At 42.8% G+C, this 15,882-nt stretch overlaps 1 protein-coding gene across 1 annotated transcript in view; it reads left to right on the top strand.

Moving 5' to 3' along the window:
- The first annotated feature begins 1,100 nt into the window (after positions 1-1,100).
- Positions 1,101-15,882, top strand: part of SGTB (small glutamine rich tetratricopeptide repeat co-chaperone beta) — a 32,674-nt gene continuing 17,892 nt past the window's right edge. Inside the window, exons 1-2 of the mRNA XM_066601875.1 lie at positions 1,101-1,200; positions 3,577-3,680. Coding sequence (XP_066457972.1) covers positions 1,101-1,200; positions 3,577-3,680 — 204 coding nt within the window. The remainder of the gene's footprint in view (positions 1,201-3,576; positions 3,681-15,882) is intronic.

Here is a 15,882-nt window from a genome sequence, read left to right as displayed (position 1 = left end):
AATGAACCAATGCGATGGCTGTGATTAGTTCATCAAGTGCTTCATTGATTGGTTCGAGCGCTGCTCAGCCAATTACAGCCATCGCGTTGTGGAGGCACTATTTATGAATCAATACCACAGCTTAGCCAATTTATAAATCCCGCCTCCACACCGCGATGGCTGTGATTGGTTCACCAAGCGCTGCACTGATTGCTTCTCGAACGCTGCTCAGCCAATCACAGCCATCATTTTCTGGAGGCAGGATTTATGAATCTTGTAGCCAGGAAGAGATCTGCTGTGGGCGTCCGAGGACTGCAGCAAGTGCGCTGGAGTTCCGAAGAACAGTGGGAGGGCCCAGACCGAGCCTGCTAGGTTAGTATAATAAGACACCCCTAAAAATTAGACCTGGTGCCTCTTTTGGGCCAAAAAATTATTATGACAGGGTCTTATTTTCGGGGAAACATGGTAGGTACTTTTACTTGTCATTAAAGGAGCGCGAGTTGTACTCATGGTCGAGGTTTCCTATGGGGCAAAAAAATTGGCAGTGTGCAAAACATAAAGAATGGAAATACTCTCTAACTCCTAACATCCCATAGAGAGCAGATCTTTGTAACTAGTGTGGTTTTGTGATTTATGCCATTTCCATACTTAAGGTCATAGTTTTCTCCATAATATTTTCAGAAAGTTGATTTATAATTAGAGATGAGCGAGTATACTCGCTAAAGGCAATTGCTCGAGCGAGCATTGCCTTTAGCGAGTATCTCCCCGCTCAAGACTGAAGGTTCGGGTGCCGGTGCGGGGGAGCGGTGAGTAGCGGCAGTCAGCAGGAGGGAGCCGGGGGGGAGAGAGGGAGAGAGAGATCTCCCCTCCGTTCCGCCCCGCTCTCCCCCGCAGCTCCTTGCCCGCTGCCGGAACCCGAACCTTCAGTCTCGAGCGGGGAGATACTCGCTAAAGGCAATGCTCGCTCGAGCAATTGCCTTTAGCGAGTATACTCGCTCATCTCTATTTATAATACATTGGTGCATAGTTTTTATATTGCATTATGTTTATCACAGAGCTCTTCCTGATGCTACATTTTGTATTTGTTATAGTGAATTAAGTCTTGACGGTCAGCTAAACAAATGTCATCCATCAAGCATGTTGTGTATGCAGTCATCCAGTTCTTAAGAGAGCAGAGTCAGCGGGATGTGTACACGTCGGACGAGCATGAAAGTTTGGAAGGTAAATAATTAACACGGTCAATATTCAGAGCATGCAAAATGCCATAAAGCTAAAGGGCTGTGTTAAGCACTTTATGTTAATGGATTTCCTGAAAGGTTCACACATTAATCAGTGCTTCTGTATGTTTGCAATGGCACTGCTGTGTAATAAGAATTTAGTACATATATACATGATCAGCCTGGGAAAAAGTGGGTTCACCAGAGGGCCCACACTTCAACCATAAAGAATGAATGTACATCCAATTTAATTGCAAATTCCAAAACAGACATTAATATTAATAGGGAGTCGGGACTAAAATGTTTTTGAGACATAATCCAAAAAGATGGAAATCCAAGCAGCAAGTGACCTTCTCCATTGAGAGCTTCACTTGAGATTTTTAACCTCCTGACTTTGAACCATAACCGAGGCCCATTGTTGGGTTCTCAGGTTTTCAGATGGACCAGTACAACCCTATGGGTTCCTTCACACATCAGTATTTTGTGAGCCAAAACCAGAAGTGGAACATACAGAGAGAAAGTGTAATGGAAAGGTTTGAATTTCTTCCGTATTTTGGACCCACTCCTGGTTTTGGCTCACAAAACACTGATGAAAAATACACCCGTGTGAAGGAGCCCAACATATGGATAAGACCAAATTCACATGGATGTAGAGAATAGAACCTATTGATTTCAATGGGTTCATTTACATACGCATATTCCTCCTATGCATTTCGGTCACACAAACAACCCTCACGTAGCATGCTCTATTTTCCAGCACATGTGCGCACCAAAGCCCCCCATAGAAATCAATAGGGGGTCTGCAAATGTCCATGCAGTACACAAGGGGATGTGTAATATGCTGCATTAGAAAAAGAACACATCTGGAACTCATTATACTAGTTAGCCATCTGCCTGCGCAAATGAACATGTCTTGCGGGCACAAAAAGTACAGTAAAATATGCCAATGCGCGCTCAAAAAAGAATCAGTTGAAAAACCGCTACACTTGTGTGCACGCAAATATGCATACGCTCGTGTGAATCTGGCCTAAGAGAAATGTTTTTTAAGGTGAAGGCCCACTAACTGTCATTTTTAGGTTCAACATTCTGTGTGAATTCTTTAAGGCTGCAAATACACAGGCGAGAAACTCAGACCGATATCGCACTTGTAACCCTGTGATTTTTCCTGCAAGTGCGATGCATTTTGCGAGACAAATGCATCTTGGCGCATATGATTTTCATGCATGCCAATCACACACATGAAAATCGCTTTTGTTTCAAAAGAAAAAATAGAAAATCACGCTCACATAAAAATTGCATTGATATGTGAGTGCAATGTGATTTTTTTTTTTTTCAGAAAAGCACAATGTTTATGGTGGCATTTTTCTGGATGTTTTTGCAGCAAGATGCCAGCTGGACCAGGACAGAAGTAGATGGTGTTTGCTTTCTCCTCCACATCCTTTCCTAACCTTTGGGGCAATTCTTTGCATACATTTCAGTTCCTCTGGAAGGGAAGTCTTGCACAGGTTCCAGCTGGTGGAGAAGGGGGTTCTTCCACATAGACTGATTCTCGGTCCAGTTGTAAAGTGGTGCCAACTGACAAGCATGTTGATTGCCACGCTCTTGGTTTTGATTTACATGGGTCGAGAATTGCTGCCATGGGAATGAATGATGATTAATATGATCTTCATCCCCATAGGCCGGCTGTTTATCTCCCTGTTTATGCGGGAAGATGTACAGCCGATGGACGTGTGATCGCTTGCTTCTCGGCAGACCATTGGCCCTTTTACAATCAAATTGTTGGGTGGATGAATGTTTAGAGGAACGTTGTGCTCAATAATTGGCTTGTATAAAAGGTCCATAACCAGTCTGGGCCTAATCTCTCCAATGGCAGCCATATGGGCTAGTTCCATAGTTCATTTGCCCTTGAGTTTGGGCTGTGACAGAGGTTTAGAGCAAAATAAGTTGTGAAATATGTCTAGGTAGTTTCTCAACATGTCCTTACAACTGCCTCCATGGATAAGCCAGAGATATTGATCTCTATGAACAGGGATTGTCAGTGATGTGATATGTATGCAATGAAAATTAAATGTTAAAATAATAGACCCCCTTTAATGACCTACTACCATGACTGAATGTTGGAAGCTCATACATGTGCATATGACTCAATTTAGAGCAAAGTTTATGGATTTGCAGTATTTGATGTTATACGGCAGGTTGTCACTAATCACATGCCGGTATATAAGTTATACAACTTTCATTTAACTTTTTATCTGCCAGCGTTCCAAAATTGGAACAGTGGATTCACACAGTTGCTGCCTTGCTTTGGATTCGACAGGTAAAAGGTTAATTCGTACTGAAGAAACCACATTTGTTATTACATCTGGTCTTTCTTCTTCAGTGGCCTTACAGTGTCTGGAAACTGTCTTCAAAATCAGTACTGAAGATGTTCAATTTGCCGCACCTTACACCTTGGAAGAAGTCTTCTCACAAACACACTTGAAGGTAATTGGCCATGGGGGGTAATAATTTAGTATTTGTGAATGCAGATGATAGCTGATGCAGTGTTGGACCTTCGTTCTACTAAATGCTTTAATCCAGTTACTGCTTTAATCCACATAAAATGAGCATAAATATCACAGCTTTGGCTCAACGGAGGATATTCAGTTATATCAGTGCAACCTGACTAGTTGATGTTTTTCTCTGATTTACAGTATTTGTTGCTCTCCACCGCACAATTAACTATGTTTCCCTTCTTTTATTTTGTACAGTATTTAGGCCCGGTGGCTCCTGCGGTCACTTGCTCTATTATACTCGGGATACCTTATTTTTGTAAAGTCTGATTACATCTACCTCTGTATGTGCAGTTACTTCTATGAAACATCAGGGTTTTGTTCAGGATTATACATTTCATATCTTTCTGCTTTATAGGTCTATTTTGATGTAAGAAGTATTGTTGTTATTACAGGTTTCCTACCTATTTTTGTTTTTTTGTCTCTGTGCTTGTGTGGCTTCCTCTGTTTATTCTTATATATATTTTAGTTATACTAAGATTAATGTGTTCCCCCAAAATAAGACCTACCCCAATAATAAGCCCTGCCCTGATTTTTTAGGGGGAGGGGGCTTGAAATATAAGCCTTACCCCGAAAATAAGAGCTAGCTATACTACATTAAAAAAAAAAACAATACTAACCTAGCAGTTGCCATTTGCGTTCCTCTCGCTTGGTTGCGGCGCTCCAACAGTCTTCCCTGTAGTCCTCAGCACTGAGCGAACATTCTCTTCCTCCTCTTCTCTTCAATGATGTCATTCAATGAATGGCTGTGATTGGTTCATTAAGCACCGGCTCTGATTGGCTCAGGTGTTGTTTCTGAACCAATCACAGCAATCTCTTGCTGGTGGCGGGGTATTCAAGCCCCGTTACCAGGAAGAGAATGCTCTCTCAGCACTGAGAACTACATGGAAGTCTGCCAGAGCGCTTCAGCCCAGTGAGAGGGACCTTAACGGTTCCTGCAGGGTAAGTATTAAGACACCCCCCAAAATAAGACACTGTGCATTGGGGAAAAAATATAAGACAGTTTCTTATTTTCAGGGAAACACGGTATATAAAGTTTTGTAACTTTGGTCTTAAGCCTTTTTCTTGTTTGGTGTTTATCTATGTGATTTTTTGGGGGGACTTATTTAGGAGGTTTTTACGACGCAGCAATATCTGACAAGTGGAAATGGGTCCAGGGTAACGTCACAAAGTTGGCCTCAGCCCATGTGATGTGCCCGCTGGCACATGCTCAATGTCAACTGGTACTGAGTAGTTAACTTCTTCCTCCTGTCTGTGGACTGATTGGTTGGCTGGGGTAATGAGCAGTTTAGCCAGTGAGTCAGTAACTTTCTTTGGAGATTTATACTGGCCTATTTCAGCAGAGGATGCTGGTTATACTTTTTTGTATCCTGGTCCAGTGTGGTAAGGAATGAAGTGGGTATTCTGGTCAGAGTTTTTTTGTAGTATATCACTGTCAGTATGTAATATTTTCCTTTTGTTCAGCTCAGCTTCTTTTATGTATGTTCTGTCAAGTGTTTCCTATTTGTTCTGGATCCATCCAATTTGGCCATCCTTGGGTGCTATCTTTATTCCTTACTTCATCTAGGGAAACCAAGTTCCCAGGGCGAGTGTTCCATCTGTTAGGTAAATGTGGACACTTTTAGATGAAGGATAGGTTCTGACTTCTTTTTGGTTGCCTAGGAGTATATCCTTTCTCCCTGGCCTGTCTAGTCATTGTGGACTCAGTTTCGTATTTGTGGAAATTGACAGATGTGTTTAGGAAATGTATAGATTCTATCCTTATTCACTTATTTAAACAGCAGTTTATGCCCCAGAGCTGCTCTTCCTATGAAATACAGGAGGCTGAAACCATAGTCAGTCAATTGGCAGACTATGGAGAACTGTATTTAGTCCCCTAGTCATCTATCAAGCAACTAAATACAAACCCTTCCCATAGTCCAAAGTTCATGACTGTCATTTTGTGTTTATTACTTCTAATCAATTCATTCTGCCTACTTGGATTAGCAGACAAGAGAAGAGATCGTATACTGAGAAAAGATGACCACAAAATGGCCCATATGGGAGCTAGTAATGCAAACGCCTTTTAGATGTTGCATGCATTTCTAGGTTAGGTATAGGTCACAACTTGGAGGATAACATCTACAAAATACATCTACGGGCAATAATGTACATTAAAAATTCATTGTAAAATAAAAATATAGGATTTTAAAGAGATTGATCTTGCTAGTTAACAAGGTCCTGTGATCACAGCAGCATGGGCACTAGTTTAAGCAGACAGGAATAAAAGAGAAGTGAATTCGGAAGAAGAAGTCTTCACTACAACAAAAATGGCTAAGCTGTTGTGAAAGGCTCACAAAGGTATATGCAGACTAAAGGGCATTGTGAGGTTTTCCTTTTATACTAGGGATACCATTTAATTATGTACCCTGAGTATCATATGTGTAAGAAATGCAATATAAATTACAGCCTTTAATTATAAAGGCTACTACTTTTCTCAGGAGGTAGAAGAACATACTACAGGGGGAGTAATGTTAGGCACTAAGTGTTTCTCATCACAGTGATGGCATTGTGTTACAATATATCATTACTTTATGAAACCAGGGGTCCAATTGCGACCAATTTACAGTTTTACCAGTTATTCAGGGGACTGCAGCTCAGTGCCATTCACTTGAACTTGAATGAATTGGCACATCTTGCTAAATAGACTGCATATTTATTATCGGGCATCATCATCTGCACTCCATTCATATGCAGAACTGCTGTCAGAATTACGCTGATTTCTACTTGAAGTCCATCAGCCCTGTGCTGACAGGCACATTCTTTAGATGCAATTTTATAAAGTGTTCTGCTGCATTACATTATAGACTATTGGACTATTCTATTTATGGACGGGACTTTTTGTAGCTTGACTTTCCAATTTTAAAATATTGAGTGACATGCAGCTCACAGTATTTCCCTGGACTACAGCTGTAGTGTAATAGTTACATTGGAAAGTAGTGCTACAAAAGGTCTTCATGAAGCCCATCCTTAAGCTGTTGTGTTGTTGACTTCACCAAGGACATTACATAGCCTCCACCAGGGGCGTAACTATAGAGGATGCAGGGGAAGCGGTTGCACCCGGGCACAGGAGCCTTAGGGGGCCCATAAGGCCTCTCTTCTCCCAGTACTATAAGTAAAGCATTATAGTTGGGGGCCCTGTTACGAGTTTTGCATCAGGGCCCGGGAGCTTCAAGTTACGCTTCTGGCCTCCACTGTCCATGTAAGAAAGAACTGCAATCCAGTTCTGAACCATTTTCACCGAATGGCCATTTTATTTAGAGATACCCATCTAGTAGTGCGCTGGACCCTTTTAGCCCTCAGAATTGAAAAAGTTTGTTGCAGCATAGATTCCACTAGGTGTTAAAATCGTTCTGCAGTAATATTGACCCATTCGGACAGGAAGCTTCCTGAGGTTGCTGCAAATTAGATGGAGGTGCTTATACGTGCTGAACAGCTGACGGAAGGATTCATCAATTAGTGCTGCTTGAGCCAAATTCTGACCTCCCATCAGCATGGTACAACAGGAATCTGGAATCATCTGACCAGGCCATGTTTTTCCATTTCTTAGTGATGCAATTTTTGCTCTCTTTTGCTCACTTTCCAATTCTCTTAAATAACAATGATGCTGCAACTGGTTGTCCGCAGTTATAGCCCATCCGTGCTAAAGAACAATGAGTGGTCCATTTAGAGAAACCAAAGCGTTGTGTTCAGCTGCAATTTTCTTGACTCTGCACCACCTGTTCATCAGAACAATTCTTGACATCCTCCTCTCACGCTTTTTTGAGGACAAGTTTTTGTTTACGTCACAGGATGCCCTTTGCTGGATGTTTTTCTTCGATCACACCATTCTTGGTATACTCTCAATACTGCTGCACAAGAAAATCTAGGGTAAAATTTGAGGACTTGCTTTGTATGATTTAGAATGGACTTTTTTCTTGAAGGGTTGAGGCATAAATTTGTTAAATATAATCTAGGAGATCTCAGATTGAGGTGTGCTATAAATTGGATATCGCTCTTTGGATACGTAATTACTTTTTTTTATTATGTTTGCCTTGGAGGCATCATAGGTTAACAGTTATTGTCTCCAGATTGAATCCATTGTGTTATGTTGCTAGATCATATTTATTATGTCATCTAGTATACTGGCACATTTTATACAACATGTTGAGTGTTTTATGGATTGAATATGTATTATCGTAAGTGTTTTGTCATCTCCATTGATTAAAGTGCATATCATCTCCCCCCCCCCCCCCCCCCCCATATTAAAATAAGTAATGGGGCTGGCAGCCATCTTCCCTTTTTTCACTGATTACACAATCTATTGCGGCCTATACTGTGTGGCATTAGAAATTCAAAGGCACCTTGTGTCCCCCCACTTGGGACTTCTGTGAGGCACTGCAGTAATATAGCATAATAATCTTTATATAGCGCCAACATATATCACAGCACATTACAAATCAGAGAGTACATGCACAGACAAAATCTAAAATTAGTAGAAAACTACCAGTAATAAACAATGTGAACAATAGGGGTGAGCGCACTGTTTGCAAGAGCTTACAATCTATGGGGTAATAGGGGTGACACAAGAGCTAGGAGTGCTTGTAGTATACAATAGTCCATAATGAGCAAACAAAAATTTATTTCCTTCCTTCCCTCCCTCTCTCCCAAAAATTCTATACTTACCTATGCCTTCCCCGATCTTCTCCTGGTTCCTGCAGTCTCCCGGGTCACCTCACCTCCAGACAGCCGGATTCTCTTCTTTCAGAGACGAAGCGTCCATTTACAGGCAGTCTCCTTTCTGCAGGGTAATTTACGTTACATCACTAGTGATGTAGTGTTCACAGCCTAGCAGGGTGTGCCGAGCTATTGCCGAGACTGCACATGCGTGCTGTCTCTCTGCAATTGTATTTGAACTCTCACAGCGAGACAGCGCGCATGCGCAGTCTCTGCGATAGATCAGCATTTCTTCTTAGGCAGTAAATGTTACATCACTAGTAGAGATGAGCGAGCATACTCGCTAAGGGCAATTACTCAAGTGAGCATTGCCCTTAGCGAGTACCTGCCCGCTCGGAAGAAAAGGTTCGGCTGCTGGTGGCGGGTGGGCGGGGAGCGGCGGGGGAGAGCGGAGAGGAACGGAGCGGAGATCTCCCTCTCTCCCCCCTGCTCACTGCCGCAACTCACCACTTACCCGGGCCGGCAGCCAAACCTTTTCTTCCGAGCAGGCAGGTACTCGCTAAGGGCAATGCTCGATCGAGTAATTGTCCTTAGCGAGTATGCTCGCTCATCTCTAATCACTAGTGATGTAACTTAACTGACCTACTGGAAGAAGAATGCAGAGAAAGAATGCTTTATAACAAGAAGAAGAGGATCCAGACGGCTTGCGGTGAGGTGACCCGGGGGACTGGAGAAGATCAGCGAGGAGAAGATGTGGTAAGAAGACTGCCCAGGGTGGAATAGGTAAGTATTGATTTTTTTTTTATGACAAAACCCCTTTAAGGATCTCTAACAAATGGCACTGCCAGAACTCAAGTAGATCATGAAGCAGCACATATCTGAAGCATCAGTAGCTAAGCAAAGGCCTAAAGTGATTAATTTAGGAAATCTTTAAAAGGCTTGTCTCATGAAGACAATCTCTTTCTGAAATGAAGCTGACTTGACAATCAGCTGATCATTGTGGAACCGGCTATTGAAATCCATAGCAATTAGATTTTATCATTGGGGAAAGTTGCAGGGCAGATGTAGTATTACATAGTGGTCAGTCAAAAGAATAGCCAGTCATGTAATTCATGACTGAGCCAGTCAGAATGGGAACTGCTGATATTTGGGGGTCTCAAGAAGGAATGACATCTATAATTTTATGACTTCTATGTGTCCTATTAGGAGTTATCTTTATTGAGATAAAAATTTGCAGTGAGTTTAAAGTCCCTTGACTGTCCTGCTGCAATTTTGAATCTCTCATGCCCAAGAGGGATTTTTTAAAACAGTATATTTGGAAGTTACAGCTTATAAAATAGCTAGAAAGGGGTTTCCGGGTAAAAACTATTGGTAATAGGTCACCAATATCAGATTGGCTGAACCGAACGGATCAACTGAAAAGAAGGAGCTGTGTGTAAGGGGCTCACCATAACACTACCATTCACCTGCTTCATAATTGGCATAGTTGGCTGGGTAGTGCTACAGATGGCGGCAGAGGGCAGCAACCACCAAAGGTATTTGGTTGGCAGCGACTGGTAGTGGTAAAGTGGGGAAATGCAAGGGAGTAGTGCCATTGCACTTCCTCTTACTGTATGGTGGCTGGCAGCTGCTTTGACATGCGGCTCCAGTTGCCTGGAGTAAGCTCCGCTCTTCCTTTGGTCTGGGACCTTGACAAGAGGGGGATAAGGAGGAGAGCTCTGGATGAGGCTCCCCTCCACCGGCCAGTGTCATGGCCGGGAAGGGGAGGTTGAGGGAGTCACATCAACATCCAGGCTCTTCTGCCAATACCAGTAGCAGGTAGTGGAGAAAGGAACAAGTACTTGGAGCACTGAAGGCAGGCACAGTAGAGCACTGTGTAGAGAGGAGGCTTTACCTCCAATTGAGGTCATTGGTGACATAGTTAGCGTGCCACCACCGAGAGAATTTGTCCCTGCAGTAGGGAATAGTAGAGGGGCTAAGCCCCTGTCCCCAGCGCAGGAGCAAGCCTGAAGGCTTCACAAAGATCCAGGCACCTCTGGTGCGATATAAAAACCTCTGACCTGTGTCATAGCAGGTAGAGCCGAGAGAGCGAGTGAGAGCAGGAACGCAGTTACAGAAGAAGCGCTGCAGCAGCAGCCACTTCTTGTGAAGGGGATCCCAGTAGGCCAGGGTCTAATGACTTGGTTGTTGTTGTATAAGGAGAGTGGCGTGGGTGATGCTGTCTCTGATGACTGAACATGGAAATGCAGGAACACAAGGGCCCTAATAACTGGGGGACGAAGAGGCAACTGTGGTCTGGCCAGAGAGATCACCAGGGTAAAGAGCCCCGCAGCCTGTGGAAGGAGAAGGTGTCTCCTCCACATGGGACCCTGCCCCGCACAACGCCAATGGCAACATGTACCCAGTAGATGCAATCAAGCTGCAGGACTAGTAAGATCGAGTCAAAGACTGTTTAGTGTGCAGACAAAATTGGGGCATTGACTGACATATGGGGACTGCAATAGTACCTCTCCCTATAGGACTGTAGTTAATTGGAAAGTTTGACACTTATTGTTAATAGTGATGTGATATGTAAAATATGGTGTAACAGGGGTTAGTATATAAATGATGATGTGACAAAGTGAGTCCATGTACCTATATGATATGCAGAGATTGTACTTGGAGAACAAGGCACTTCAGGATTCCAGTGCTATGCGCTTGGAAGAGATGATGTTTGAGACACAAGTGTAATTGATATGTCTGTATGCATTTATGGTGCATTGCTTCTGCAGTGTTATGGGACTCTGAAAGTGATGATGTACTCTGGCACCTATGGTGTGTGAGGCCACCATGTTGCCATGCCATGGACCTTTGAGAATGTAATATGGAGTGCGACAATGAGTATGGAGTACTATGAGGATAGTATGAGGGTTAAAATTTCTAAGTGCAGCACCAATCCGGCCCACCCCACTTGCCCCGTTGCCGGCCGTAAGAAGAGACACCACACACAGGAGTCTGGTCTAGCTCCTCACACGGGAGAAAAAACTGCGCCCTTTATTACAGATTACATGAGATCTTATACCCTCTGCCCTCTCACCACTAGGGGGTGATGGGCTCATAACCATATATGGGCAGTCCGGATTTGCGGACTGAGACAGTGAAAATCATATAACAGTCATGTACATTTGAACATCTTGATATCTTGTTCCAGCGCTTCTGGGAAATCGGCCAAGTACATGCGTCCTTGCGTCTGGTTCGGTATCTTCTCTGAACTTCTAGAACATCTTCTTGCAAAACCTTGGCATATCTGATTTAAGGCGACATTTAAGTTTTTTTCTCATTTGGAATTGAATAAAACTTGCATATAGGTATAAAAGCATAAAAAAACACATATGGCAATATATATATATACCCTCACAATAGTGGTTATGAAGGAGGAAAGTTTGAAGTGCTTTGTCCCTCTGTGGTGTTCCCCTGATTTGGATATGTTGGCGTATTATGCCGGAGTATGTAAATTTTATTCAGAGACTGTTGCTTTAAGAGGAACAATGTAGTATGTATGACTATGTTATGTTAAGTCAAGAAACTCACCTGTCACCCGCGCCGGCAGCCGAACCTTTTCTCTCGAGCGGGCAGGTACTCGCTAATTGCAATGCTCGCTCGAGCAATTGCCCTTAGCGAGTATGCTCTCTCATCTCTAGGTGCAACCACAGCCTTCATCATTGAAAAAAGCCAAAATTACTAGGTGCAAGGTCAGGTGAGTAGAAAGCATGAGGGACCACTTCAAAGTTGTTATCATGAAGAAATCCCTGAATAAGGGCCTCCTGATGAGCAGCAGTGTTGTCCTGATGGAAGACCATGTGCAGCCTTTTCCAGCAGTTTTTCTTGCAATGCAGGAAGCAACTTCTTCGTTAAAGCGTCTTCATACGATGCATCTGTCACCGTAGTGCCCTTTGGAACGCAATGAGTGAAGATTATGCCAAAACATGGCCACCATCAGTTTTTCAGCACTGGTGGTAACACAGAATTTCTTAGGTGACGGTAAAACAGTATGCTTCCATTGCACTGACTGCTGTTTGGTTTCAGGATTGAAAAATGGCATCCACATCTCATTCATTGTGACAGTTGATGGAATGAAGGCACCATTCATGCTATCATCATGTGTCAAGAACACCTGACACATTGCCAGATGCACAGCCTTGTGATTGTAGGTCAACATTTGCCCTACCTGGAGGAAACTTTCCACATCTTCATTTCTTCACACAGCACGGTGTGCGTAGATCTTATGGAATGCTGACTTTGCAGGCAATCTCTTCCACGGTCAATCGGTGGTCCTCCATAACCCCTTGCTCCACTTGTGCAATCATGCTGTTGGACCGGCTGGAGTGTGGCCGAGGCTCCTTTGGTTCTTTCTCCTGTGATGTTCTACCTTCTTTGAACTGTTGCACCCACGAATGCACAATTTTCACATCCATGACATCTTGACCACATGTCTCACTCAACTGATGATGAATGTCAGTGAGTGTCATTCCACAAAAGTAAAGAAAACGGATGAATACACGCTGTTTTTGGAATGTGAACATTGTCATTTCAAGTCTTGAAAATCCTGCTATCTCCATTCTGTCACGTGGGTTCTGTGCACTGGGAAATGCTGCCACCTGTATCACTCATCCCTGAAGAATTCCCACATCTTCTAGATTGTGCCCCATGTTTCTATCTGCTCCTATTCTTGAGAAATAAATTAGTAGACCTTAGATCATGAATTTACCTGATATGAGTTTGTATCGTTTTGTATTAAATCTGCATGTTAAATGTAGTTTACATGTATTGAAATCTTAACATGTTTAAATCCAAAAAGCCTGAGGTTTTCTTGTTCTCCAGCTCTAGGGAAACCTAGAGATGTCAAAGCATGTTTCTGTATTTGAAATGACAAGCATTTGCACTGTCAGTTGCTAGGGGCAAAATCTTCACAGAATCTGGTCTATTCTGCGCAGTCTAGATTTACAATGACATTTTCTCCTTTATTAGGGAAATTCAGAGGACAGGTTATAGTTTTCTCTTTTGGGGGTCAGGCTGCTACAATATCTCTTCTCCTTATTTAATCCTCCTACTACGGTAGGTTAGGGTCCAGTGCCCTATTTGTGTATTCTGTTAGTATATTTTGTGACCTGGACAACTTTTCTGGGATCTTCCACTTTAGGAGATACATAGCTCTTTGGTCATAACATTGTGAAGGAAATAGTCTGCTATGGGCTTTCTAAGCCTCATTCAGTAGAGCACATTAAGTTGGCCCACCGAACTAGATAGTTGTCCTAACTGCAACTGATACCTACTACAGAATAAACCTCTTGTCTATATTTCGAAAGTAAAAATTATCTGTCCTGGTTTAATGGCATGCACCTCATCAGGGCATGTTCCTCATAGACATGAGTCCCACTTTTTATAGGCACCACAACATTACTAAACATGTCAAGTGGGAAAAGGAACAAGATAATTTTTTCTCCCCTACAGCAAACTGAAAAAAAAAATGGATAGGGCAAAAGCCCCATTTTACGTTTTGCTAAGAGGAGTTCCCTTTCTTATATAAGCTTATGTAAGTATCTAACTCCAGGTTTCATGTACAGGATGATTCTCTCACTAGGAAACCCAACCATTCCTCAATAACTGATGTCAGTGTGCATTGGGGATTCTCCTCCCCTGACCTCTCCTCCTTGGTTCCGCAGGAGGAGAGGAGAAGGGAGAAATCATTCAGGTACACACACTTCTGCCAGTATGTATACCTGCAGCAGCACTGAAAAGGAAAGGAGTGGCACTTAGACTACAAGGAGGAAATAAGTGGGGGGGGGGGGGTGACACCGTTACTACTGGAGCTATTGTGGGGGATACTATTACTACTGAGGCCATTGTGGCGGTCACTATTAGTACTGAGGCCATTATGGGGGGAACTGTTAGTACTCAGGGGTTTACTATGTGGGGTTTACTATTACTACTGGATTTACTGTGGGGGTCACTATTAGTACTGAGGCCACTGTGGGAGGTCATTATTAGTACTAAGGTCACTGTTGAAGGTCACTATTAGTACTGAGGTCACTGTTGGAGGTTAATATTAGTACTGAAGCCACTGTGGGGGTCACTATTAGTACTGAGGCCACAATAAGTGGGTTTTAGGTTGCAGTTTGGGCACTCGGTCTTTTAAAAGGTTCGCCATCACTGCTATAGGTAGACCTTGTTTTGCAAGGTAAATACAGATCAATTTTCATAGGGAACCAGACAAAAATAAAATGGTAATGAGGAATGTTTGGGTTTCCTAGCAAAAGAACCACCCAGTATAAGGTTGGATTGACCTGCAGTGTACCACAAATGCCAGGGCTGCCACCAAAAAGATCTCGGCTTCATACAGCCAAATGATATTGGGTCCCTTCTACATCCTCAACCTCATCCCCATTTTTTGGATGTATTCTCCTGGGGCCTTGACAGCAGTACCATTCGTATGACCATGATTACTACATTGCAGTACTACGTTACCACACACAGTTCTTGCACGTTTTTGGTGCATTTACTTAATTTTTTTTAAAGAAGCAGTTCAAGCAAATATTGGTAAAACTAATTCTATGAAAACACACCATGATACTATAGTGAGACAATGATAGTACACAAGAATACAACAGAGAAACCAGAGGCACAAACACACAGTTTGCAGTATTTCTCGTTTAGTGCTAAATAGATTTGGAACAAATAGATTTTGAGAGAGTATAACCAGTGTGTGCTATCAGTGAGTATTGTCATAACCACAATATGTCCTGAATGGGGACACATATTACGCTCTAGAAATCATAACAGCCCATTGCTTGATCAGGACAATATAAGCTCCCTTTGATCAGCCCATTTATATTGTCATTAACAACGTGAACAAATCTGAGTCCCTCAATATTTAGAATCTAATAATGTAGCCTCTCTTAGTGGTTCAGGTGCAGCACACATTGTGGGGAGCGCTTTCCAGTACACAGCGGGACAAATGAAGGCAGAATAGTTCCAAGCTCAAAAATGGCGGTTGTCAACTACTTGAAAGTTATAGTTCCATCTTCGATGTTTTTAAGTGTGCACGCTAAAGTTCTATTCTGGAAACCGGTCTCTACTTACAATTCTTGTTCAAGTTCAGCTGCTGCTTATCCACCATAGGTGTTCTCCGTAGCATTTCCAGGTTCCTGAAAGTGATGTATGGCGTCATTACTTCTTTTCTCTCCAGCAGCACTGACCTGTCCTCTCCGAAAATCCTGGCAACCTACTACTTTTAAGCTCTCTTACTGAGCGTTTCTTCCCCGCTCGTAGCATCTTCCTCTTAGTTCAGACAGCTGTCTTTTTCTACAAGCAGGGTAGACTTAAAGGGGTTCTGACATGAAAAAAAAAAATAATTCTCACCTTGCCTGGCCAGGACCGATCACCAGGCATGTCCCCTCCAT

This window comes from Eleutherodactylus coqui, chromosome 5 (assembly GCF_035609145.1).
Source record: "Eleutherodactylus coqui strain aEleCoq1 chromosome 5, aEleCoq1.hap1, whole genome shotgun sequence".
Lineage (NCBI taxonomy): Eukaryota > Metazoa > Chordata > Amphibia > Anura > Eleutherodactylidae > Eleutherodactylus > Eleutherodactylus coqui.
The sequence above is the reverse complement of the archived record's forward strand: the minus strand, read 5'-3'. Positions and strand labels throughout refer to the sequence as shown.